Below are 24,686 nucleotides of genomic sequence, written 5' to 3'. Positions count from 1 at the left end.
AGTAAACTAAAGAGCTTCTGCATAGCAAAAGAAACTACCATCAGAGTGAATAGGCAACCTACAGAATGGGAGAGAATTTTTGCAATATACGCATCTGATAAAGGACTAATATCCAGAATCTACAAAGAACTTAAACAAATTTACAAGAAAAAAACAACCCCATCAGAAAGTGGGTAAAGGATATGAACAGACACTTCTTGAAAGAAGACATTTATGCAGCCAACAGACACACGAAAAAATGCTCACCATCACTGGTCATCAGAAAAATGCAAATCAAAACCACAACGAGATACCATCTCATACCAGTTAGAATGGTGATCATCAACAAGTCGGGAAACAACAGATGCTGGAGAGGATGTGGAGAAATAGGAACGCTTTTACACTGTTGGTGGGAGTGCAAACTAGTTCAACCTTTGTGGAAGACAGTGTGATGATTCCTCAAGGATCTAGAACTAGAAGTATCATTTGACCCAGCCATCCCATTACTGAGGATATACCCAAAGGATTATAAATCATGCTACTATAAAGACACATGCACATGTATGTTTATTGCAGCACTATTCACAATAGCAAAGACTTGGAACCAACCCAAACGACCATCAATGATAGACTGGATTAAGAAAATGTGGCACATATACACCATGGAGTACTATGCAGCCATAAAGAAGGATGAGTTCATGTCCTTTGCAGGGACATAGATGAAGCTGGAAACCATCAATTTCAACAAAGTATCACAAGGACAGAAAACCAAACACCACATGTTCTCACTCATAGGGGGGAATTGAACAATGAGCTTGGATAAAGGGGAACATCACATACTGGGGTCTGTCATGGGGTCATGGTCAGGGGGAGGGATAGCATTAGAAGAAATACCTAATATAAATGACAAGTTGATGGGTGCAGCAAACCAACATGGCACATGTATACTTATGTGATAAACCTGCACGTTGTGCACATGTACCCTAGAACTTAAAGTAAAAAACCCACAACTTTATACTCATCTTTATTGTTTGAAAATTGTATGAGAAGCTTGTATTATTTTATAATAGAAATAAATATCAAAATATAGGTTTGAAAACAGAAAAGTTCTATAAATATTAAAAAATCTAATCAATTAATGGTTTTGTGACTAAAATATGTTTAATTCTAAAGAGAATTGATTAAAGAACTAGCTCATTATCCAATTCCACAAGCTGTTTCTTTCCCTGCATGCTTACTCTTACTATGAATCGGGTTTATGCTAGTTGCTGGGGATAAAAAGATAAGACACTGTTCTTATCTTCAAAAGCCTAATTGCTTAGGGGAAGAGACCCTGACACAAAACAGAGCTCATAGTCTTTAGGTACAATAATTGGAATATGAGCTTGTATATTCTAGATATATCAAGAAGAGAAATGCAGTCTAGCTTTGGGATGTGAGAATAGTCTTCAGATAGAAGTCATGTCCGAGCTGAATATTAACAAAAGAATAGGTGTTTGACAGGTGACACTACATATTTGACATCTAATAAGTTGCAGTAGGAGGATACTTTGAGTTATTGAGAGTAATACAGAGTATTTTCTGCCCCTTTTCAACTAATGAGTTCAGCTGAGCCACTGAAATATTAGGGCTGACTTAACGCAAAACTGTGATTGGTAGTTCAAGCTTATCTTTAATACCATCCTAAGCAGATTTTCTAATTCGTTTTCCCATTCTTTTTAGGCCCTTCTACCAACCTTGAAGCATAGTGTTTTCCAGTTGCCCAAGGAGGCTTTCCAGGAGAGTTCCTTGGTCTTTCAGGTAGAAACTTTCTTCCTCTCTTAGGCTACCACAACATTTAAGCCTTTGTAGCTACAACTATTTTATTGAATGATTTGTACTTGGTAGGACATAAACATAAAGGAACTTAATTTTCCCCCACCACGTCTATTGTAAACACTTTCTGATGTCTGATTTATTTCCACCTATGGATACTGTCTTGGGTGTATGATAGCTTTTATAACTACTTTTAGTTTTAACATATGACCTCTTATCCCGGCATTAGAGAGTCTAGCACATTTGTTTCTCAGTATACATGAGGGATTGGTTCCAGGACCTCCTGTGGATACCATAATCCACAAACTCAAGTTCCTTATATAGAATGGTAGAGTATTTGCAAGAACACTTTATTGCACATCCTCCCTTATACTTTTTTTATTTTTTATTTTTTTTTAGAGACAGGGTCTGTTGCCAGGGCTGGAGTGCAGTGGCACAATCATAGGTCACTGTAACCTCCTCCCATATACTTTAAATCATCTCTAAGTTACTTAAAATTCCAATGCAATGTAAATCACTGTTATACTGTATTATTTAGGGAACAATGACAAGAAAAAAAGTCTGTACATCCTCAGTAAAGATGCATTTTTACCCAAATATTTTCATCTGAGGTTGGTTGAATCCATGGATATGGAATCCATAGATGACTGAAGGCAGATTGTATAGTCTAAAACTAAACTTTTATTTTTTTATCCAAATTAAAGCTCATTCCTCTAAACTGGATCTGATTTAGGCTTGATCTGCTTGTTTCCCTCTGACTTTCATTTCTCTTTTTCTACATTACTCTGCTGACTCCAGTTACTCTACGTTTGGGGTGGGAAAGAAGTAAAGGCAGAAAGTTTTTTTCCTGACTTATTGTTGCCTCATAGGTTTAACAATTGTCTAAATGTTGTTTTTCTTTTTCATGAAACATTTTCTTTTTCTGAGGTGGTCTGTCTAAACTGCAGGTTCTCTGATGTGGGCAATGCTTCAACTGGCTGGCTCCATATGACTTCTTTTAACCCTGGATTTGGGCGACCTACTCTGTATAGACTTTTGAAATGGCCTTACTTTTCCAAGTAGCACTTTTGGGTAGGGTTCCTTTTAAGACAGCAAGAAGGTTACTTTCCATAGGGTCTAACTAGGTCAAATATGGGTATTCTATATTTGTTCTGTTATGAGTGGGAGTTTAGTTTGTTCTTGCTACAGCCCATCTCCTTTTACTCTCTCTGAGTCATCACTTTCACAGTCTTTACATTTTTTCCAGGTTCAAATCAAGGACAGTCAAGATGCCTCTCAAATTTCAGGGGACAAGGTCAAGCCTTCTAAGTGGCTCTTTTGATGTGACCCTCACTTCACTTAGCTGGATTTCACACTAACGACTCTTTCTAAATCTAACTTTCAGCCTCCCCTTGTACACTGTTGATGAGGATGATGAACTAAGAATTGTGAAACTGAATTTACAATCTCTAAGTGTATCTTACTTTATATAATGATGTGTTACCAAAAATCCAGGTCAACAGGAATATTGTGTTTTTTAAAAGAAGTGATAGACAACTATGTAAGCAAACCATCAATTGGATTCATATGTCTTAATAAAATTGTGTGGATGGAGACTGCACACCAAAGTAAAAACCTTTCTGGAAATAGATATTAAGATTTTTAAGTGTTATTTTTACCATATGTTGGGGCCAACCTCCCATGGAACACATTTCTGAAATCAGAAGCTCATCAAAATATGATCAGATACATAGTTTCGCTTGTACAAAAGGATTGTGATGACCATGAATAAAATCAAGTCAGTTTGTGTTAAAAGAAGAGGATTATTCTTCCAATCGCATAAAGAGTCGTTGGGTTATAAAAAACCCTATTCATGAGCTCTGGATAATTCTCTTCCACAGAAGACATGATGGAGGGCGTATTTCATGTCCTTGTTGCGTAGGCTGTAGATGAGGGGGTTTAAGACAGGTGTTACCACTGAATATATCAGTGTGATGATCTTATGCATAGCAACTGAGTTGCCAGGTGTGGGACTCACATACATCACCATTATGGTTCCATAGAACAGAGACACCACAACCAAGTGTGATCCACAGGTAGAGAAGGCCTTTTGCCATCCAGCTGAAGAAGGAACCTGAAGCACAGTTCTGAGCACCAAGGTATAGGACCCAAGGATATACACCATGGTGAGGATGATGAAAAGAGAACTCAGAGAATGGAACACATGCCCTATGGTGTGAGTAGGGGCACAGGACAATGCCATCAGTGGGTCCACATCACACAGAAAATGATCAATGATGTTGGGACCACAGAAAGGTAGTTGAGAAATGAAGAAAATGGAAATTGAATGTCCAAGGAAACCAATGAGCCAACAAAGAGACACCAAGATGCCGCAGAGCTGGTCAGTCATAATGGAGGGATAGTGCAGTGGGTGGCAGATGGCCAGGTACCGATCATAAGCCATGACACAGAGGAAGAAGCATTCAGTTGTGCCCAGGGAAAAGAAGAAGTAGAACTGAGTGAAGCATCCAGAGAAGGATATGGTCTTAGTTTTGGAAAAAAAATTTACCAGCATGTTGGGGACTGTGCAGGTCACATACCAGATCTCTAGGAAGGAGAAGTTGGCTAGGAGCATGTACATAGGGGTATGGAGTCGATGGTCCCACCTCACTGCACAGATGATGGCCATATTCCCAGTCAGAGTCAAGATGTAGACCAACAAAATCATTGAGAAAAAGATGATCCGAATTTTCCAGGGACCAGGAAAGCCCAGCAAGACAAACTGTGTCACAGTAGATATCTGTGAGTTATTCATGCTTCCCAGACTGTGGAGAGAACACAGATAGGCAATGACAATTTACTTTGCTGATGAAGCATCTTGAAGCTTTTTTTTGGGATAAGGAGTTTGACTCTTGCAGGTGAATATATTGGATATTCTAAAAGAATTCTTAAGCAAACCCTGATTTATCTTTCTTGAATGAGTCCTTTGGGTCTGATTCTTTGAATCAGGTTGTTTGAATTTTCTGTGGCATTGGACAAAAATCAACATTTCATCTTCTTTTGAGATATAAAGAAATTCTTGAAATGAGGAAAAATGGTTTGTTTTATATCTAATTTGTTTCTCAGTGAAAGTTGTTCATATATAGCAATACTTTAGTGTTCTTCACTTCAAAATATGAAGACATATGCCATCATTTTTAATCTATTCAAATCTGAGACTTTTTACAGCTTTGAGTGGTTTGTGCTTTGACATTATTTCAGATTCTTTCTTTCTGGAGCTATTTCTATTAGGAGAATTTATTTTCTTCCAATTTTTTTTTGTGATACCAGGAGAAAGTCAACAAGGATATTTAGATGATAAAATTCTTTATATATTTTGCTTTTTCCTATTTACAGACATTTATATTGTACTACAGTTTATTTACAATTTGGTATTTAACCATTTCCTTTCAGCACAAAATGTCATAATTATTCATTTCCTGGTGATTAATTTCACATTATAATTTATCATGCTCCATATACATTTAAAAATAAATATTTCATTAAAGATGACATATAAGATATATTAGAGAAGAAAACTACAGTTACTGGGGTATTTTCTTCTAAAGCTCCTTTTATTACTTTTGCCAGAATTTTCTCTAAAATTCGCTGTAAGATCTTTCTTTAGTCCATGTAAAAGAATAGCCCCAAAGATTCAAAAAACAAGATACAAGAGAATCAAAGGTGTTATTTCAAACATAATTATTTACCCATTTTCCAAAATTTGGTTTGTTTTCTTTAGAACACCATCACCAAAGAAGATATATTTTCAAGAATCAGATACAACTCCAAGAAAAGAATAAATGATAGCTTTAACAAATGGGACTCTTCAGAAAAATTTTAACAAGTTACCTTTAACTTTTTTGACTGATAAGAGGATAATTTGCCTTATATTTTTTTCAATTAAAAGTAGCACATATATAGTATTTGATTGAACTGGTGTGTGTGTGTGTATATATATATACACACACACATATATAGTGTGTGTGTGTGTCTGTGTGTGTGTGTATGCATATATATAGTATTTATATACTCATTGAACATAATCAAATAGAAAAAAACCCTCCTATTCAGTGAGGCACATATATATGGTATTTACAGTACTCACTGAACATAATCAAATAGAAAAAACCCTCCTATTCAGTGAGGTTATATTAAATAAGAAATATATTTATGATCATGAAGCTGTTGCAGTTAGTAATGCACAAGGTGAACTATGAATCTACCCATCTAGAAGGAAATGTAAACTTTTTCATAGAGCTGGTTTTGCAAAAGATTGTAGTCTGGTGGACAAGAAGCCAAAAAGAGAAAGAAACTGCAAGATGGGGATCAGTAATTTTTAATTTTTTAAACTAGGATGATTATGAAGAGCTCAGTTAAACCTGCATCAATGGTCATTTTCGTAAGACATCATAAAAGAATGGTTCCCCACTATGGGTGTTCTATACATTCTCCTTCTTTCCGAGCAAGAAACCTCTCTCCTCAACAAGATGAGAAAGCAGCGATGCAGGGAGCAGCCACTTGTGCTTGGAACAGAGAAGGAGCAACAATGATTTTGAACTCAGATTCACAGACTTTGACCCAAAATCAAAATGCACAAGACTGAGCTGCTTCTTTGAGCTCAGACTACATTCATTGACATTAAAAACAACAAACAAAAACCTTGCAGAAAAGCAATTTGCCAGAGGGAAAGCATGGTAAATAAATATCACAGATAATTTCCAACATAATTTTAAGAAATGGTTCCTAATATATTCACCACTAAATCTATGTGAGATCTTAGTCCTCAAAAACCTTGATTTTATCTTTTCTTTTTTTTTTAAATGTCACTTCTCCTGAAGGTGCAGAATGAGTAATGAAAGGGACAGGGAGAGGAAAACTGAGAAGATTAAAAAAAATTTCCAATTTTCTGTTGGTTTTAGTCCCAGTGGATAAAGCTAATTCCATACTATTAAGCTCAAAATCTCTACAAATGTCATAGCATTCCTGGTGCCTCGGCTCTTCCTGAGAAGGAGAAGACCTGTGGATGACTAGTGCACTTATTTTGGAAAGTGTGAATTGCATGGTGATCTAAACACTCTGAGGGATTTTTTTTTCTTCTGGTTTTTGAGCTGAAAGATAAACCAATATTCTTTGATACTCAACCTCTGAAGCATGTTGAATGAAGAAATGTATAGGTGAGTAGTTCCTCTGTGGTGTATAACAGCAGCAACACCCAACAAAGAATACATGTCCTACATACCGGGAAGCTTTCCTAGGTCATCCCGGAGAGAGCCTGCAGGGAGGCCTCATGGATTCTCTCCTTCACTGGCTCTAATATGGAAGTCCTGTGTGAGAGCTTCACCAGTGGCTCATTTCACTTCTCTTGTACCCTAAGATTCTAGTGGCTTGTTTCTCACTGAGAATGTTGAACCATGTGTTGGTCTTAATTTATGCCTCATTTGAGCCTCTGTTGAGAATTCTCTGGTCTCCTTTCATGTTCATGTGATTCTGTAACTTTCTGTGCTGTCCCTAAGGACCTTCATACATCTTACCTGGGGGTTTAATTGATATTTTTGTTAACATTTCCTATAGGGATTATTTAAAATAACATGTTACATTAACTCTGAGGAAACCCCACGGTCTCCTTGAGTTGTGCTCAAACAGCATGTGCTATGGGATATGTAAGGCCCCAGACTAAATGTCTTCCTGAGGGGCCAATTTTACCTAGAAAGGTAATTTTATATCACACTAAATATGTATGTACTATGAATTAGGAAGTATAATTTATGATAATTTTTGAGATAAAACTTTGAATTTAAAGAAATATTATCCCCCAATGCCCCGTGTTCTCTGACCACTGTTGCTAAACATGCTTTGGTGGAAAGATTTGAGAAACACGGTATGAGAGCATTACATCACTTAGCATTGGCAGGCCCATCTTCCTTGCACGCCTGATTTCATTGTGGGGTGGCCATAACTAAAAGGTGTGTTTTCATTTTAAGTAGATTCGACTCTCAGTTGATGGCCTTTTTGTTTCAGCATAGAGAAACATTTTATTTCAACAAATGAAATTTGTTCTTGGCATAATTTTCTCTGAATATTTTTCTAACTTAGACTTTGCCCTACAGCCTTTGAGAGGCACCTGATGCTTTGTAGTTAACATGAAAACTGCTAGGTACAAATAATGTTTAGGGCATTGTTCCGTAGTATAAGTAATATTGGGGTTGTCACAACTCATTTAGAGAGGAAGTACTATGAGTAAAGATATCCAGTTGGGAATAAATATGTTTGAGGACTGATCATGAAGTACAAGACTTGTACAGTGGATCACTAGGAGAGAAAACTGAATGGAGCAGTCTATTGAGTGAAGGCTTTGAATGGCAAAGAGTTTGGTTTTCATCTCTAAGGGATAGAGGTATGAAGCATAGAGGTTTAAAGCGTACTCTGTTCTTGGTGTGAAAGACAGCCTCAAACAATGGAAGATGTCTATTACTACTTTTTTTTTCTGGTGGCCTCTTGACACACAAATATTCTTTAAGAATATGTATTTTCTGGCTGTGTGGTGACTCACGCCTGTAATCCCAGCACTTTGGGAGGCCAAGGGAGGGTGGATCACCTGAGGTCAGGAGTTCGAGACCAGCTTGGCCAACATGGTGAAACCCCATCTCTACTAAAAATACAAAAATGACCCCGTCTCTAGTAAAAATACAATTAGTCAGGTGTGGTGGTGGGTGCCTGTAATCCCAGCTACTTGGGAAGCTGAGGCAGGAGGATCACTTGAACCTGGGAGGTGGAGGTTGCAGTGAGCCAAGACTGTGCCATTGCACTCCAGCTTGGGCAACAAGAGCAAAACTTTGTCTCAGAAACAAACAAACAAACAAACAAACAAACAAATATATATATTTTTTCTGAATTGAAAAGATCTCTCTTTTTTTTTTTTTTTTTTTTTTAGATGCAGTCTTGCTCTATCATGCAGGCTGCGGGGCAGTGGCGTGATATCAGCTCACTGCAACCTTTGCCTCCCAGGTTCAAGCAATTCTCATTCCTCAGCCTCCTGAGTAGCTGGGATTACAGGTGTGTGCCATCATGCCCAGCTAATTTTTGTATTTTTAGTAGAGACAGGGTTTCATCATGTTGCCCAGGCTGGGGTTGAACTCCTGATCTCAGGTGATCCTCCCTCTTTGGCCACCCAAAGTGCTGGGATTACAGTCATGAGTCACCGTGCCCAGCCAGATCTCACACTTTTGAAAGGCTTCAGTACACATGCAATTGATTTCTTCTGTCAGCTAAGATTAAAACTAGCAAAGATACATCACAGAAAAATAATATACATATATATACACCCGCCCACCACGTAACTACTCAGTGAGGCCACATATGTTTAAAATGTTTTATTTAGCATTGGCATTTATCATTAATGAGCTGAACTTAACTGCTAAGGAACTGTGAAAGATAAGTCTCTCTACCTGAGTGTGAGCCAGAACATATTACTGAAGCTACTTTCTATAGTTATAAAAAATTAGCGTCAGAAGTGGCCAATTTGGCTTCTTTTTCAAAGATATCTCAGTTTCGACTAACTGTTAACCCCAAGACTCTCTTTAAAGCATCTTTCATGTCTTTGTTTCGAAGACTGTAGATAAGGGGATTTAAGAGTGGAGTCATTGCTGAGTATACCAGAGTGATGATCTTCTGCATTGCTGCTGGGTTCCCTGATGTTGGGCTCACATACATCACCATAAGGGTTCCATAGAATAGACACACCACCATTAGGTGGGACCCACATGTGGAGAAAGCTTTAGTTCGACCAGCATCAGAGGAAATACGAAGCACAGCTCTGATGACCAGAGTGTAAGATCCCAGGATGGAGAAGAAGGGCCCAAAGATAATCATCGAGCTGAAGGTGTAACAGATAAGCTCAGTGGAAGGAGCAGAGATGCAGGCCAGTGCAAACAATGGGCCTGGGTCACACACAAAGTGGTCAATGATGTTAGGCCCACAGAAGGGAAGCTGGGAGATAAGAACAATAGGGACTGGATAGCAGAGAAATCCACCTACCCAACATACACAGACCAGAATTACACAGAACTTCCCAGTCATGATGGAGGGGTAGTGTAATGGACGACAGATGGCCAGGTACCGATCATAAGGCATAACTGATAAGAAGAAACACTCTGTTGTACCCAGTGAAAAAAAGAAATAGAATTGCAGGAAGCAGCCAGAGAAGGAGATGGTTTTAGTCTCTGAGAGGATATTGACTAGCATGTTTGGGACAGTGGAGGAAGTGTACCAGATCTCTAGAAAGGCAAAGTTTCCCAAAAGGATGTACATGGGTGTGTGGAGCCGCCTGTCCCATTTCACTGCACAGACAATAGCTCCATTCCCTAGCAGTGTCATGAGATAGAGAACAAGGATGAATGAGAAGAAGCAGCTCTGCATCTCTCTTTGACCATGGAAACCCAGGAGGACAAACTCAGTCACAAAATGCGTTGTTCTGTTCTGGGGTCCCAAAGCTGTTAGAAAAACAGAAGTAATCAAAGAATGAATAATAAAGAACATTTGGAGATTTTGCTAACTCATGCTGGATGATGTACTATTTTTACACACGTTATCTCATTTGGTCTTCCTAATGACTCTTTGAGCTGCGAGGAGGTATTCTTTACCCTTCTCTTTCACAGACAGGGTAATTGAAGTTCAAAGAGATTTGAAGGGTTCACTTAAACATATGTACAAAGCCAGTAATGCCCAGATACACTGGCCTATTTGGAGATTGGTTTGGAACAAATCCCAATTCACTTCAAATGTTTCTATAACCCCGAGTCTCAGTAATGTTTCGTCTTTAATGGTAAAATCATTGCCCCTTAGATACTCTACATATAAATATAAACTTTGGACACATCCTTTTACCTTAAAGCAAAATTGAGTATAAATCTGAAGCAAAAATAGCTGCTATATTAAATTGCCTTCTTACAGCCTCATATGTAGAAGTCCAGTAACAAGCAGATAGGAATAAAACTTTTGGGAGTCTTCAGCTCCCTTCCTTTTGCTGCTCTCAGGGAGGTGCTGCAGAACCCTCAGGAATCTGTAAAATGGTTTGAAAGCTACAAATCTAGTTCCCCCTAGATCACATTCTCCCTGGTGGCATGTGGATTTGCTAAAAAATCAAGCCCCTTTTTCTCCTGAGGAGCTCGAGTTCTCCCAAAGCCCTTCTTTACGAAATGGTGAGCAGACTTTGTCTCCTTTATTACTTTTACCCATTGATCTTGGTACTCCCCAAGTCAGCAGGTAAACTTCAATTTTGTTGAAACTATACAAAAGAAGTCTAATTCCTCTCCCATGATGGTGGCAGTGAGGTCTTAAATAACTGAAAGCAACTGTTATGGCCCTTACCTATGACTTCTTTGGCAGGCCACCATTTTCCCTGCTTGTCAACCTCCTTCACCAAATTGCACTATTCTACATCATGCCTCAGCTCTTGAGGGACCTTGCTGTTGGGTAAATCAATTTCTCTAGTAATAAAACCACGTGCCTTTATTTTTGCTAGAAATTAAGCCCTAAGCTTTACAATTTGTCCCTTCATTATCTTGCTTTTCACTAAATTAAATAATGAACAAAAGGGACCACAAAGATCCTTCTGATATTTGCTAAATCAGGAGTTGAGACAAGACAAATAACTTAGATATTTTGCTAACAATTTTCTAGAAACTATTGGTCCAGCAGGCTTATTTCTATGTCCTCAAATATCCTTGTTAAAGTTCAGAATATTTGGCTGGGTAAGCCACTATCAATATTTTAAATTTAGCAATATAATGACTTTAAGAGTAGGATAATTTACTGTATTGTTAGTGTCACTGTTAAGATACTCACAAAATTCCATCTTTGCATCATTTATATGATCCACAGAGAGCAAGGGGCCTGCCTTTCAGTACTTGATCAAACCTGGAGCAAACCCAAAAGCATAAATGTTTTATTGCCGAGGTAACTTTGGATATTCATGTTAACAATATTTTAAGAATAATACAACAATTTCCCTAATAAACATGATTTTGATAAAAATGTAAATTTTGTCCAAGCAGTTCAGTTTAATGAATGATAATTATGATCACATGTATCAAAATTTTTAGGACAGTTGTAATTTCAAATATACTTTCCATAACTGCTTGTATTTGCCAGGCTACATGCTGCGTCATTCTTGGAAAATATAATTACTGGGCTTGCAATTTTAAAAAAAGGTTGGATGCTAAATTTAAATCATAGCATTTCGTATATTTGTTTGTTTATTCAAAAATTTAACACATGTTTATTCACCATTTATTATATTGCTAGCAGTGTGTTGAGTTCTGGGGGTATAATGGTGAATATAAAAAATAAAATTCCTCCCCTTTTGGAACTTAGGTTTTATGAAAGCAATCAGGATTACAGTCTACATCTGCCCAGTCATGTGCATAGACTTGGGATTCCTTGAGTCGTGTATTTTTGCAGCATGTCCAACTGCATGCTGTGGGTCTGAAAAAATATATTTATTCCAGTTAGAAATAACTTGAATACATCTTTATAGTACAGGGGACATGATAACAAATTTTATTTGGCATAAATTAGATAGTTTGGGCCTTTCGAGGCAGTAGGCAGAGAATGAAACATTAATTAATTTATCCTACTCACAGGCCAGCAAATTTTTGGTACTGAGAAAAGAAATGTAATTCCAACTGATGATTGATCTGGAACCAGACCTCATAGGTCTTGACTCCCACCTGCGTATTATTAATTATTTTTGAGACAGAGTCTTGCTATGTGGCCCAGGCTGGAGTGCAGTGGCATGATCTCCCTGCACTGCATGGTCACTGCAACCTCTGCCTCCTGGGTTCAAGGGATTCTCATGCCTTAGCCCCTTGAGTAGCTGGGATTACAGGCTTGGGCTACCACACCTGGCTAATTTTTTTTTTTTTTTTTTTTTTTTTGAGAAAGAGTCTCACTCTATCCCCCAGGCTGGAGTGCAGTGGCATGATCTTAGCTCACTGCAACCTCTACCTCCCGGGTTCAAGTGATTCTCATGCCTCAGCCTGCCTCAGCCTGCCAAGTAGCTGGGATTACATGTGACTGCCACCACGCTCAACTGATTTTTGTATTTTTAGTAGAGATGGGGTTTTGCCATGTTGGTCAGGCTGGTCTTGAACTCCCGACCTCATATGATCTGCCTGCTTTGGCCTCCCATAGTGCTGAGATTTCAGGCGTGAGCCACTGCACCCGGTCCCCACCAGCTCATTATTTGGCTTCATAATGTTCAAGACCTTGGTGACATTATTTCAAAAGCAGTGAAATTTTAGTTATCTATGGAATACAGGGTCAGAGAAAGATGGATAAATAAATTTCACAGATAATTAAAAAATCTCACTGAATTCATTTCTACTGCCTCCATCACCAAAGTACATTCATTTGTAGCTCAAATTCACCTCTTTTGTCTTTCTATTCACCTCAAGTGAGAGTACACATGGGCAATTGGAGAGGAGGAACAAAGCGCTTGGGCAATGCATTCTATGTGAACTGACAAGGGAGTCACATCCTCCTCCAGTCCCATCCACTTGCTGGGAATTTAAGACACTTGCCCACGGAAGAGCACTTTTAGAATTATAAGTGCTGGGGCTCTTCTCTTAAGTATTTACGTTTTAAAAGTTAATCTGTAGGTAAATCCAAAGGAAAGGAGAGTCTGCTGTTCTACTTCTTTCTCGAGAGGTTTTCACTTGCCACTTGTCACTTGCCAACAACTCTGAAAAAAATAACAGCTTGCTTTAATTATTGCAGCTGAAGAACAGTCTGTCAATAAAAACGTCACTATCTAATTTACAAAGAGGTGTAAGACTCAGGATACATTCTAAGGGAATTTAATGGTCGCCCCAAATAAGCAAGACATTTGACCATTATTGACCCTAACTGAGTTGTATAGTGGGAACTCTGAGATACGTGAGTGAGCCCTTAATGTGAATATATCACCCGGGCATTCATAGGAGTATGTTGGAAGAAGAGAAGTGAGGGGCCAATGTTCCTGCAAAGAACAAAGGAACAAAGAATTCACAAATTTGCAGAAGAACCATATATTCTTAGCATCTGGCAGCGCTGAAAGCACGGGAACGGTGGGGTACTGCTGCAGGGAGGCTTTCCTTACATACCTAATGGCATATTTGGCTCCAAGAGGAAGATGTGAGACAACTCCAGTCACAGGAATCTCGTCCTTTACGCAACCAACAAGCTGAGTCATGGTTGGAGAGTGTTATGTGTGGTTCCAGAAACTTGCTTCCTTTAGTATTCCGAACCAAATGAAATGTGTTTTTCACATCAGCAATTATTAAGAGTTTACAAGTCTCTTCTGAATAGGATCATAGTTCCCCAGTGTTCACTGGCAGGCACCTACTTCCTTTGTCTGTGAGCATGTATAGAATTCCATCTATATCTGTGTATAATTTATGTTTTCCCCAGTGGTTTGACTAGTGAGACACAGAAGTCAGGATAACTATCCAAGAGATACCATAAATACTTTCCCCTTTGTGGAGATATCCTCCTTCTAAGGAACTGATCTACCTGGGGATGGGGGGTGGGAGGTTAATGGAGGAGGAGAAGAGAGAAAGAATGTGGGTGTACATGTGTGTATCTGAGTGTAGGTATTTGTGTGTATTCGTGTGTGATTTTCTCTCCAAAATAAACTTCATTCTTTTAAAAAAATTCCATATAATTAGCAAACATTTGTCAGTTATACATCAACTATGCACCTACTATGTGTCAGACTCTGGGTTAAACATTGAGTGTACACAGATAGGAGCCAACAAGGTCAAGACTTTACAGAGATTACATATTTGTTTTGGGCTCAAATAAAAAGATATGAAGCAAATCTTTGTTATATAATTTGAACTAGACTTGCTTCATACTTGGTGCCTAACCTGCAAACACTTAAAATTTTAAAAATCTATATATTGTTTGCTTAATTTTGTTATAATGAACATAAGATAAGGAATCTCCTGGCCGGGCGTGGTGGCACATGCCTGTAATCCCAGCACTTTGGGAGGCTGAAGTAGGTGAATCACTAGGTGAGGAGATCGAGACTGTCCTGGCCAACATGGTGAAACCCCGTCTCTACTAAAATACAAAAAATTAGCCTGGTGTGGTAGTGCATGCCTGTAGTCCCAGCTATTCGGGAGGCTGAGACAGGAGAATTGCTTGAGCCCGGGAGGAGGAGGTTACAGTGAGCTGAGATTGCGCCCCTGCACTCCAGCCAGGTGACAAAGACTCCATCGCCCCCCACCCAAAAAAAAATCTCCCTTATTAATTTTAAGTATAGCTTGAATATAGGTGTTTGAAAAATTCAGTTATCTGTAAAGGCAGATTTGTAATTCTAATTCTGTTGACTGACATGATACAATATTAGTGAAAATGAAAGTTTGGCACTGTAAATGGTTATGAATTCTTTCAATGATATAAGGTGAAAGAGAACAAACTGAGATGAGAACCTGAGATTAATATAAACATAGCAAGAGCTCAAATGGAGAACATGACTGAGCTTAAGAGTAAGGCTGTTTAAGTGTAGAGTGGATCCTTGAAAATATAATCCCTGTACCAGCAGTATTAGTATCACTTGAGACCTGTTAGAAATACATGTTCTCAGTACTTACCTAGATCTAGTGAGCCAAAAACTTGGAATGTGGAGCCCAGTTGTCTGTCTTAACAAACTTTCTAGGTGTTTCTTTTATTTTGCTTTCTTCCTTTTTTTTTTTTTTTTTTTTAATGGAGTTTGTTGCCTTGGCTGGTATGTAATGGTGTGGTCTCGGCTAACTGCAACTTCCACCCTCTCAGGTTCAAGTGATTCTCCTCCCTCAGCCTCCTGAGTAGCTGGGATTACAGGCATGAGCCCCCATGTCAGACTAATTTTTTTGTGTTTTTAGTAGAGATGGGGTTTCACCATATTGGCCAGGCTGGTCTTCAACTCCTGACCTCGGGTGGTTTACCTGCCTCAGCCTCCCAAAGTGCTGGGATTACAGGTATGAGCCACTGTGCCTGCCCTCTAGGTGTTTCTAATGCACGTGGAAGCTTGAAAGCCACTATGGATGATCATAAAATGTTAGAGTCTGGGTTAGGGATGTTTGAAAACACTTCTAAGTTTGGGAGGGATTTCAGTAGAACTGGGAATTAATTAAACATGTTTGGGATACAAGGTAAAGAATGATATTTGAAGGGATAATTGGCCCATGGAACTAAGTTACAAGTGATTTGTATGTCAGGCTAAGAGTTAGGTATCTAGAAAAGCATTACTAGATTAAACATCTAGAGGAGCTTTTGAGAGAAGTCTGGGATAGGCAGAAAATGGTGGAGAAGATTATCCAGGCATTGTAGGAAATGAGGTGACCTGGGTTAAAAAAAAGGGAGCACTTGGGTAGGAACAGAGTTGAACTTAAACAGAAGGTGGTGAGAAAATATAAAGAAAATCATGACATAGAAAGTATGAGTCTTAGTTTGAATATTTTCACTTATTAGCTGTAAGAGCTTGGTGTGCTCTAATTTCCTCAATTATTAAAGCCTCCGTGTGTTACACCCTCCGTGTGTAACTCATAGGGCTAATATGAAGATTAAATGAGATAATAGACTTGAAAATGTTTTATAAATGTCTATATAATTATAATTATGATTAAGTGTCATTAAAGAGCCTCAGAAGCATTGTCTCTTAATTAATGTCATGGAACTACTCCAGAATTAGAATTTCTTAGGGTCCAGAGGACTTCCTATTCCTCTGGGGCAACTAGAGGATTCTTTTCCCCTCCCCATATATATATCCTCAAATAGATTACAGATACAAATCTATTTTGTATCTGTAATAGAAATGAGTTTAAAAAGAACTCATTTAAAAAGAAATGAGTGGGCCGGGCGCGGTGGCTCAAGCTTGTAATCCCAGCACTTTGGGAGGCCGAGACGGGCGGATCACAAGGTCAGGAGATCGAGACCATCCTGGCTAACATGGTGAAACCCCGTCTCTACTAAAAATACAAAAAACTAGCTGGGCGAGGTGGCGGGCGCCTGTAGTCCCAGCTACTCGGGAGGCTGAGGCAGGAGAATGGCGTGAACCCGGGAGGCGGAGCTTGCAGTGAGCTGAGACCCGGCCACTGCACTCCAGCCTGGGCGACAGAGCGAGACTCCGTCTCAAAAAAAAAATAAAATAAAATAAAAAAATAAAAAAAAAAATAAAAAGAAATGAGTGGGGAGCAGTGGTGCGCATCTGTAATCCCAGCCTTTGGGAAGCTGAGGCAGGAGGATCACTTGAGTCCAGGAGTTCTAGAATAGCCTAGCCAACATGGTGAAGCTCTGTCCCAAAAAAAAAAAAAAAAAGAAATACAAAAATTTATTGGGCATGGAGGAACATGCCTGTAGTCCCAGTTACTCGGACAGCTGAGTTGGATCATGTGAGCCTGGGGAGGTTGAGGCTGTAGTTAGCTGTGACTGCATCACTGTGTTCCAGCCTGGGTGTCAGAATGAGACCCTGTCTCGAAAAAAATAAAAAAATACAAAAAATTTCTAAATTTGACAATTAGAAAGAAGAGTTTTAAAATGCCCATTTCTCTTTCTAGTGTATTGCCAACAAAACAGTCAGGGGGATAATTCTTTTATAATGTAAATAAGAGTAAGTTACTTCCCTGCTCAAAACCTCCCAAATGCTTCTCATCTCATGCAAAATTACATATAAAACATGAATAAAATAAATTGAAGAAGACACAAATAAATAGAAATATATCTTGTGTTCATGAATTAAAAGCATTAATATTGTTAAAATGTCCAGACTACCCAATGTGATTTCCAGAGTCAATGTAATCCCTATTAATTCCTGTCATACCAATGACAGCCTTCAGAGAAATAGAAAACACAGCCCTAAAATCCATGTGGAATCACAAAATCCCTCAAATAGCCAAGGCAGTTATGAACAGAAAGAACAAAGCTGAGGCATCACACTGATTTCAAACTATACTACAAACTAATAGTAATTAAAATAGCATGTCAATTAAAATTAGTGTAAAAAAATGACTCATCAACCAATGGAAAAGAATAGAGCTCAGAAGTGAACCTATGCATAGTCAATTGATTTCTGACAAAGGTGTCAAAAATACACATTGGGAAGAGGACAGTCTCTTTAATAATGGTATTGGGAAAACTGTACATTCATATGTATAAGAATGAAATTGGATCCTTATTTCACTCTATATACAAAAATCAACTCAAAATGGATTAAAGACTTGGACATAAGACCGGAAACTCTAAGCAATGAGAAGGAAACATAGGGGAAACACTACCCAATATTGGTTTGGGCAATGATTGTATAGATTTGACCTCAAAACACAGACAACAAAAGCAAAAATAGACAAATAGGATCATGTCAGTATAGCTCTAATCTGCAAAGGAAACAATTGATAGAATGAAGAGATAACTACAGACTGGGAGAAAGTATTTGAGGCCATACATCTGATAGGGGTTAATATCCAAATCCATAAGGAACTCAAGCAACTCTATAGAAAGAAAACAAATAATCAGATTAAAAAATGGGCAGTGGCCCTGAATAGACATTTCTCAAAAAAAAAAAAAAAAAAAAAGACCTACAAATGGCCAACAGGTATATGAAAATTGCTCAACATCACTAATAACTAGGAAAATGCAAAGTGAAACCACAATGAGATTTCACCTCACAGCTATCAGAATGACTGTTATAATAAAAGACAAAAGATAACAGGTGTTGATGAGAATGTGAAGAAAAGAGAGCCCTTGCACACAGTTGGTGAGAATGTCAGTTAGTACTGTCATTATGAAAAACTGTCTGGAGCTTCCTCAGAAAACTAAAATAGAATTACTATATGATCCAGCAATCCCAGTTTGGGTATTTACCTAAAAGATTTGAAAGCAATATGTCAAAGAGATGTCTGCTCTCCTATGTCCCTTGCAGCCTTATTCACAATAGCTGAGTTACGGAATCAACCTAAATGTCCATCAATAGATAAATGGATAAAGAAGATGTGGTGTATGTACCCAATGGAATACGATTCAGCCTTAAAAAGAGGGGAATTTTGTCATTTGTGACAACATGGATGGAACTGGAGGACATTACGCTAAGTGAAATAGGGCAAGCCTAGAAAGACAAATATACCACATGTTCTCACTTATTTGTGGAATCCCCAAATTTAAAACTCAAGGAAGCAGGACAGTAGAATGGTGGTTACCAAAAGCTGTGGGAAGTGGGGTGTGGGTAATGGTGAGGCAATGATGGGCAAAGGGTGCAAAACCTCTGGTAGGAGGAATTGTGGTGTTTTTTTTGGGCAATATATTGCCGAGGGTGGTAAACATTGTAAATGATAATGTGTTATACATTTTTAAATTGCTAAGATAATAAATTTGAAATATTCTTTTTTTTTTTTTTTTTTTTTTTTTTTTTTTTTTTGAGACACAGTTTTACTCTGTCACCCAGGCTGGAGTACAGTGGCACAATCTTGGCTCACTGCAACCTCTGCCTCCCAAGTTCAACTGATCCTTGTGCCTCAGCTTCCTGTGTAGCTGGGATTACAGGTGCGTACCACCATGCCCAACTAATATTTGTATTTTTAGTAGGGAGGGGGTTGCACCATGTTGGCCAGGCTAGTCTTGAACTTCTGGCCTCAGGTAATCTGCCTGCCTTGACCTCCCAAAGTGCTGGGATTACAGGCATGAACCACTGTGCCTGGCTGTAGATTTCAAATATTCTTACTACAGAAAATATTTGAGGTTATGGATATGATAGCTGATTCAATTTTTCTGCATTATATTCATAAATCATAATATCGCTTTGTTCCCCATACATATGGGGAACAACTCTAATTTGTCAATTTATAATTTTTAAAAAAGTTATTACTATAGTTTACAAGGTCCCACAGAATTTGGAACGCTGTTCACTCCCTGACTTCATCTCTAATACTCTTCCCCTTAAATTTTTTCTTTTTTTTTTTTGAGATGGAGTCCCGCTCTGTCGTCCAGGCTGGAGTGTGGTGGTGCTATCTCGGCTCACTGCAAACTCTACCTCCTGGGTTCACACCATTCGCCTCAGCCGCCTGAATAGCTGGGATTACAGGCTCATGCCACCACACCCAGCTAATTTTTGTATCTTTAGTAGGGACAAGGTTGCACCATATTGGCCAGGCTGGTCTCGAATTCCTGACCTCATGATCTAGCCTCCTCGGCCTCCCAAAGTGCTGGGATTGCAGGCGTGAGCCGCTGTTCCCCACCTTAAATTCTTTACTCCAGTCAAACCAACCTCCTTGCTGCTACTTGGATACAATCCTGCCTCCAGATCTTAAAGATAATTTGCTTCCCTCTCTTTGGAATGCTCTTCTCTCACTGTCTACATGGCTCATTCCCTCATCTACTTCAAGCATTTGCTTAAATGTTGCCTTCTCAGTGTAGCCTCCCTGATCATCCTGTTTAACAATGGCAGCTCTTTTCTTTCTTCCACATTTCCTGCCCTCTTTGCCCTTTTTGCATAGCACTTATTACTCTCTGATATGCTATATATTTTACTTATTTTTTTATCGTCTGTCTCTCCCTTACGAGAGTGTAAATGCCAGTTGGATAGTGGTTTTGATTCTTTTGGTCATAATATATATCTAGTGCCTGGAACATAAGAGGTATTCAATTAATATTTGTTGAATGAAAGAATGACCACTATTTTACTATTTTTTTTTTTTTTTTGAGACGGAGTCTCACTCTGTCCCCCAGGCTGGAGTGCAGTGGCCAGATCTCAGCTCACTGCAAGCTCCGCCTCCCCAGTTTACGCCATTCTCCTGCCTCAGCCTCCCAAGTAGCTGGGACTACAGGCGCCCGCCACCTCGCCCGGCTAGTTTTTTGTATTTTTTAGTAGAGACAGGGTTTCACCGTGTTAGCCAGGATGGTCTCGATCTCCTGACCTCGTGATCCACCCGTCTCGGCCTCCCAATATTTTACTATTTTATGTGATGCTAAAACATATGCTGCTTACATAAGCATTAAACTTTCAGTCTGTCCCTTGCCTGTAAGACTCTCAACCATCAAGAGCCAAGGGGGCAAGAAAATTGTTCTGTTACTAAATCCTTTAGTTCTGTATTCATTAGGCATTTAAATTTGATTCTTTATTCACTTTAAAAATATTGCACAGTCTTAGGAAATACCTTAAGTATAACTGCTCTTCTGTCTTCCACCCCATCTCCAATAATCAAAACTATACAGTATGAAATAGGACATATAAAATACCCTCAAATATCATCTATTGGAGTCACCCATGTTGAAAATATGATTGTTTCATTTGGAATGTAATATGAATCAAGTATGATTTAGCTCTGCCAGGTTAGTTAAGAAACAAAACAATGAGAGACCTCACTGAGAAAATATCTTCTTTAAAGTGTGTATTGGAGAAGTAGAATCAGAAAATCAGGTCTTTCTTAGTTAATGTTTTATGTCTGAGCAATGGTTTGCTTGGTCTCAGGTAGATGACCTTGTTCTCATTCTATCCTCAGGACTTTCTTCAATGCAGCCTTCATCTCCTTGTTTCGTAAGCTGTAAATCAGGGGGTTTAAGAAGGGGGTCACCACAGAATAGAACAAAGTTATAATCTTCTGAATTGCAGCTGGGTTATCAGTTGTGGGGCTCACATACATTGCCAATAGAGCCCCAAAGAATAAACACACTACTGTCAGATGAGATCCGCAGGTGGAAAAGGCCTTCTGCCGGCCAGCTGCTGAAGGGACTTTTAATACAGCTATCAGTAAAAGCATATAGGAGCCACAGATGTACAGAAGAGTGAGAATGATAATGAGGGAGCTCAGGATATAGAAGACGATCTCAGTGATAGGAGCTGGGGCACAGGACAGAGCCATCAATGGGTCCATGTCACACAAAAAGTGATTGATGATGTTGGGCCCACAGAAAGGCAATTGAGACAGTTGCACAGTGGAGACAGAGTAACTGAGGAATCCAAACACCCAGCAAAAAGACATCAATATGTAACAGAGTTGTGGGGTCATGATGGTTGGGTAGTGCAATGGGCGGCAGATAGCAAGGTACCGATCATATGCCATGATGCAGAGGAAGTATGCTTCTGTTGTACCAAGGGAAGTAAAAAAGTAGAATTGGAGGAAACAGCCAACAAAAGAGATGGTTTTTCTCTCTGAGAGGAAGTTGACTAGCATGTTGGGTACAGTGGAGGTAACGTATAAGATTTCAAGGAAAGCAAACTTCCCTAGGAGAATATACATTGGGGTATGAAGCCGTTTGTCCAATCTCACAGCAAAGACAATGGTCCCGTTTCCTATTATGGTAAATACATAGATCACAAAGAACAGTGAGAAGAGGAAACTTTGCATCTCCTGACAACCAGGAAAGCCAAGGAGAACAAATTCCGTCACAGTGCTTGTCTCTGAATTGTTTATGAATTCCAGGGCTGTAGAGACGACAGAAAACACCATTTATACAAATAGTTTTGTTTTCTGAAAAACTCGTAGGGAATCTATGCTAGCTATATATGTTGGCTATTTGGCAATTAGTTTGCAACAACCCATCCACTGACTCCTAACTTTTATTCAGAAGCTACAAATCAACAATGCTAATGATCCCAAATTTCTTTCTTTTTTTTTTTTGAGATGGAGTTTCGCTCTTGCTGCCCATGCTGGAGTGCAATGGCATGATCTCAGCTCACCACAACCTCCGCCTCCTGGGTTCAAGCGATTCTCCTGCCTCAGCCTCCCGAGTAGGTGGGATTACAAGCATGCACCACCATGCCCGACTACTTTTGTATTTTTAGTAGAGATGCGGTTTCTCCATGTTGGTCAAGCTTGTCTCGAACTCCTGACCTCAGGTGATCCACCCACCTCGGCCTCCCAAAGTGCTGGGACTACAGGAGTGAGCCATTGTGCCTGGCCCCAAGTGTCTTTAAAATTAGGCTTATAACAATAGAATATACATTATTTGGATATTTTTCATCAGTGGGTGATTTTTGAGAAATCTCCCTTCCCTTTGAAATTGTGAAAGCTCAGAACCATTATCCTCTATGAAAGCCAGCAAAGTGGCCATTTGTATTTCTTTTTCCCACCCATAGTTAATTATTTCTAATAGAACAGCTGTTAGTTTGACTTAATTTTTAAACCAAGAATTAGGAGTAAAATAACTGCTTTTTCTGACATCTTTCCCAAGGTGGAAAATACTTGACATACTTCTCAGATACTTGAGAGCTATAAGTGACCATTATTCACTCTGTATTAGTGAATTTTAAGTCTAAGCATAGAATCCAAGAGAAAATATCATGGCAATATTTTTCTGGAGAGTAGAGAATTAATAGTTACCTGAGATTGTTCCTTGAGTTTACTTCACACTTTTAAACTTCCCTGTAAATAGAATTTCTACTACTGTAAACAAATGCAGTGTTTTGAATCATTTAAACATAAATCTCTCATTAAAATAAACAATTTGTTACAATATATTGTTCTGCTACAAGAATTCATTCTTGTACTTGTTATAGATTGTAGGTTTCAACATCTCAACTGTAATCTCTACTGTCCACCTACAAGAAACTCAGAATCTAGATAAGTTTGGAAGGTCAGTGATCAAAAGTCAAACAGAATGAATAGGTAAAGAAAGTGTGGCATATACACACAATGGAATACTCTTCAGATTTTAAAAAAGAAGGATATCCTGTCATTTGTGGCAACATGGATGAACCCAGGGACATGGTACTAAGTGAAAAAAGCCAGCCTCAGGAAGACAAATACTGCATGATTTCACTTATATGTATATGTGGACTCCAGAAAAGTTGAATTTATAGCAGCAGAGAGTAAAATGGCGGTTACAGGGACTGGGAGGTTGGGGAGATGTTGGTCAAAGGATACAAAACTTCAGTTAGATAGAAGAAATAAGTTCAAGAGCTCTATTGTATAACATGGATAACTATAGTTAATAATTATTTTTTTCTTGAAAATTGCTAAGAGAGTAGATTTTAAATGTTCTCACCACAAAAAAGTGGTAAATATATGAGAAAATGCATATGTTCATTAGCTGGAGGTAGCCATTATACAATGTATATATATTTCAAAACAACATGTTACACATAATAAATATATACAATTTTTATTTGTTAATTTAAAAAGTCAAACATAAATAAACATAGCTCTAAATGTTGCTAATGGCAAATTCTTGCTGAAGACAAATGATATTTTCTTTCATTTGGTGATGAAAGAAAATATATATGTAAAAAATATTCAATAAGCCTTCTCCAAATGTGAGGATATTTATTAACGTTAAGTTTTTCAATGCATTTCAAATGATCTAAAATGCTTATGTCTTGTTGTTTAAATTTATTAATGCTACACTGTTCAAAATTTACCAAAATACTGTAATTGTTTTTTATAATTATAAACATAAAAGATATAGAAAAAGATAAAAAAAAATTCTACCTCCCAGAGAAAACAAATTTTAACTCTTTGGAGGAGTGTGCTCTTCTCTTCTTTATAATTAAAATGGAATTTTTCAAAATTAACTGTTTTACAATTTGTTTTTAAACTTAATATATTTGTCTTTTTTCCGTGTCAAAAATAGAGCTCTGAATCATCAACTCAATGGCTTCATTGTTCTTCTTGTCTATAGATTCAATCAACCCTCTAATGATAGATTTAGATTGTTATCAATGTTTTCTATTATAATCACCACTGTGACGAATACTCTTGGACATATATCTCAGTATCGTTTGACCCATAAAGCCTGAGCTTATCAAGATTTAAAAAATTAATAATTACACTTGTCAATATCGGATGTCTTAGATTTTGATGATGATTTTAGATATCCTTTTGATACCTATCATATGTTAAAGTCAGCAAGACAAAACTCTG

The 24,686-nt window shown here is 38.3% G+C and overlaps 3 protein-coding genes across 3 annotated transcripts; all 3 read right to left on the bottom strand.

Annotated features, from left to right (window-relative positions):
• Nucleotides 1-3,640: 3,640 nt before the first annotated feature.
• Nucleotides 3,641-4,648, bottom strand: LOC102141900 (olfactory receptor 11H7). Its single transcript, XM_005562458.4, has one exon. It carries the CDS (start codon nt 4,586-4,588, stop codon nt 3,641-3,643), a length of 948 nt encoding a protein of 315 aa, XP_005562515.3. The 5' UTR covers nt 4,589-4,648.
• A 4,709-nt stretch (nt 4,649-9,357) lies between these two features.
• On the bottom strand, nt 9,358-10,350 carry LOC102135983 (olfactory receptor 11H6). The gene has a single exon (XM_005560662.3). It carries the CDS (start codon nt 10,348-10,350, stop codon nt 9,358-9,360), a length of 993 nt encoding a protein of 330 aa, XP_005560719.3.
• Nucleotides 10,351-21,311: 10,961 nt separating this feature from the next.
• On the bottom strand, nt 21,312-22,274 carry LOC102141501 (olfactory receptor 11H4-like). Its single transcript, XM_005562457.3, has one exon. The coding sequence runs from the start codon at nt 22,272-22,274 to the stop codon at nt 21,312-21,314; it is 963 nt and encodes a 320-aa protein (XP_005562514.3).
• Between the last annotated feature and the right edge of the window lie 2,412 nt (nt 22,275-24,686).

This window comes from Macaca fascicularis, chromosome 7 (assembly GCF_037993035.2).
Source record: "Macaca fascicularis isolate 582-1 chromosome 7, T2T-MFA8v1.1".
NCBI lineage: Eukaryota > Metazoa > Chordata > Mammalia > Primates > Cercopithecidae > Macaca > Macaca fascicularis.
Note: the sequence above shows the minus strand (reverse complement) of the source record. Positions and strands in the feature narration are given on the sequence as shown.

Coding starts and splice junctions, on each gene's coding strand:
- LOC102141900 (XM_005562458.4), bottom strand. CDS start 4,588: ATGAATAACTCACAGATATCTACTGTGACACAGTTTGTCTTGCTGGGC.
- LOC102135983 (XM_005560662.3), bottom strand. CDS start 10,350: ATGTTCTTTATTATTCATTCTTTGATTACTTCTGTTTTTCTAACAGCT.
- LOC102141501 (XM_005562457.3), bottom strand. CDS start 22,274: ATGGTGTTTTCTGTCGTCTCTACAGCCCTGGAATTCATAAACAATTCA.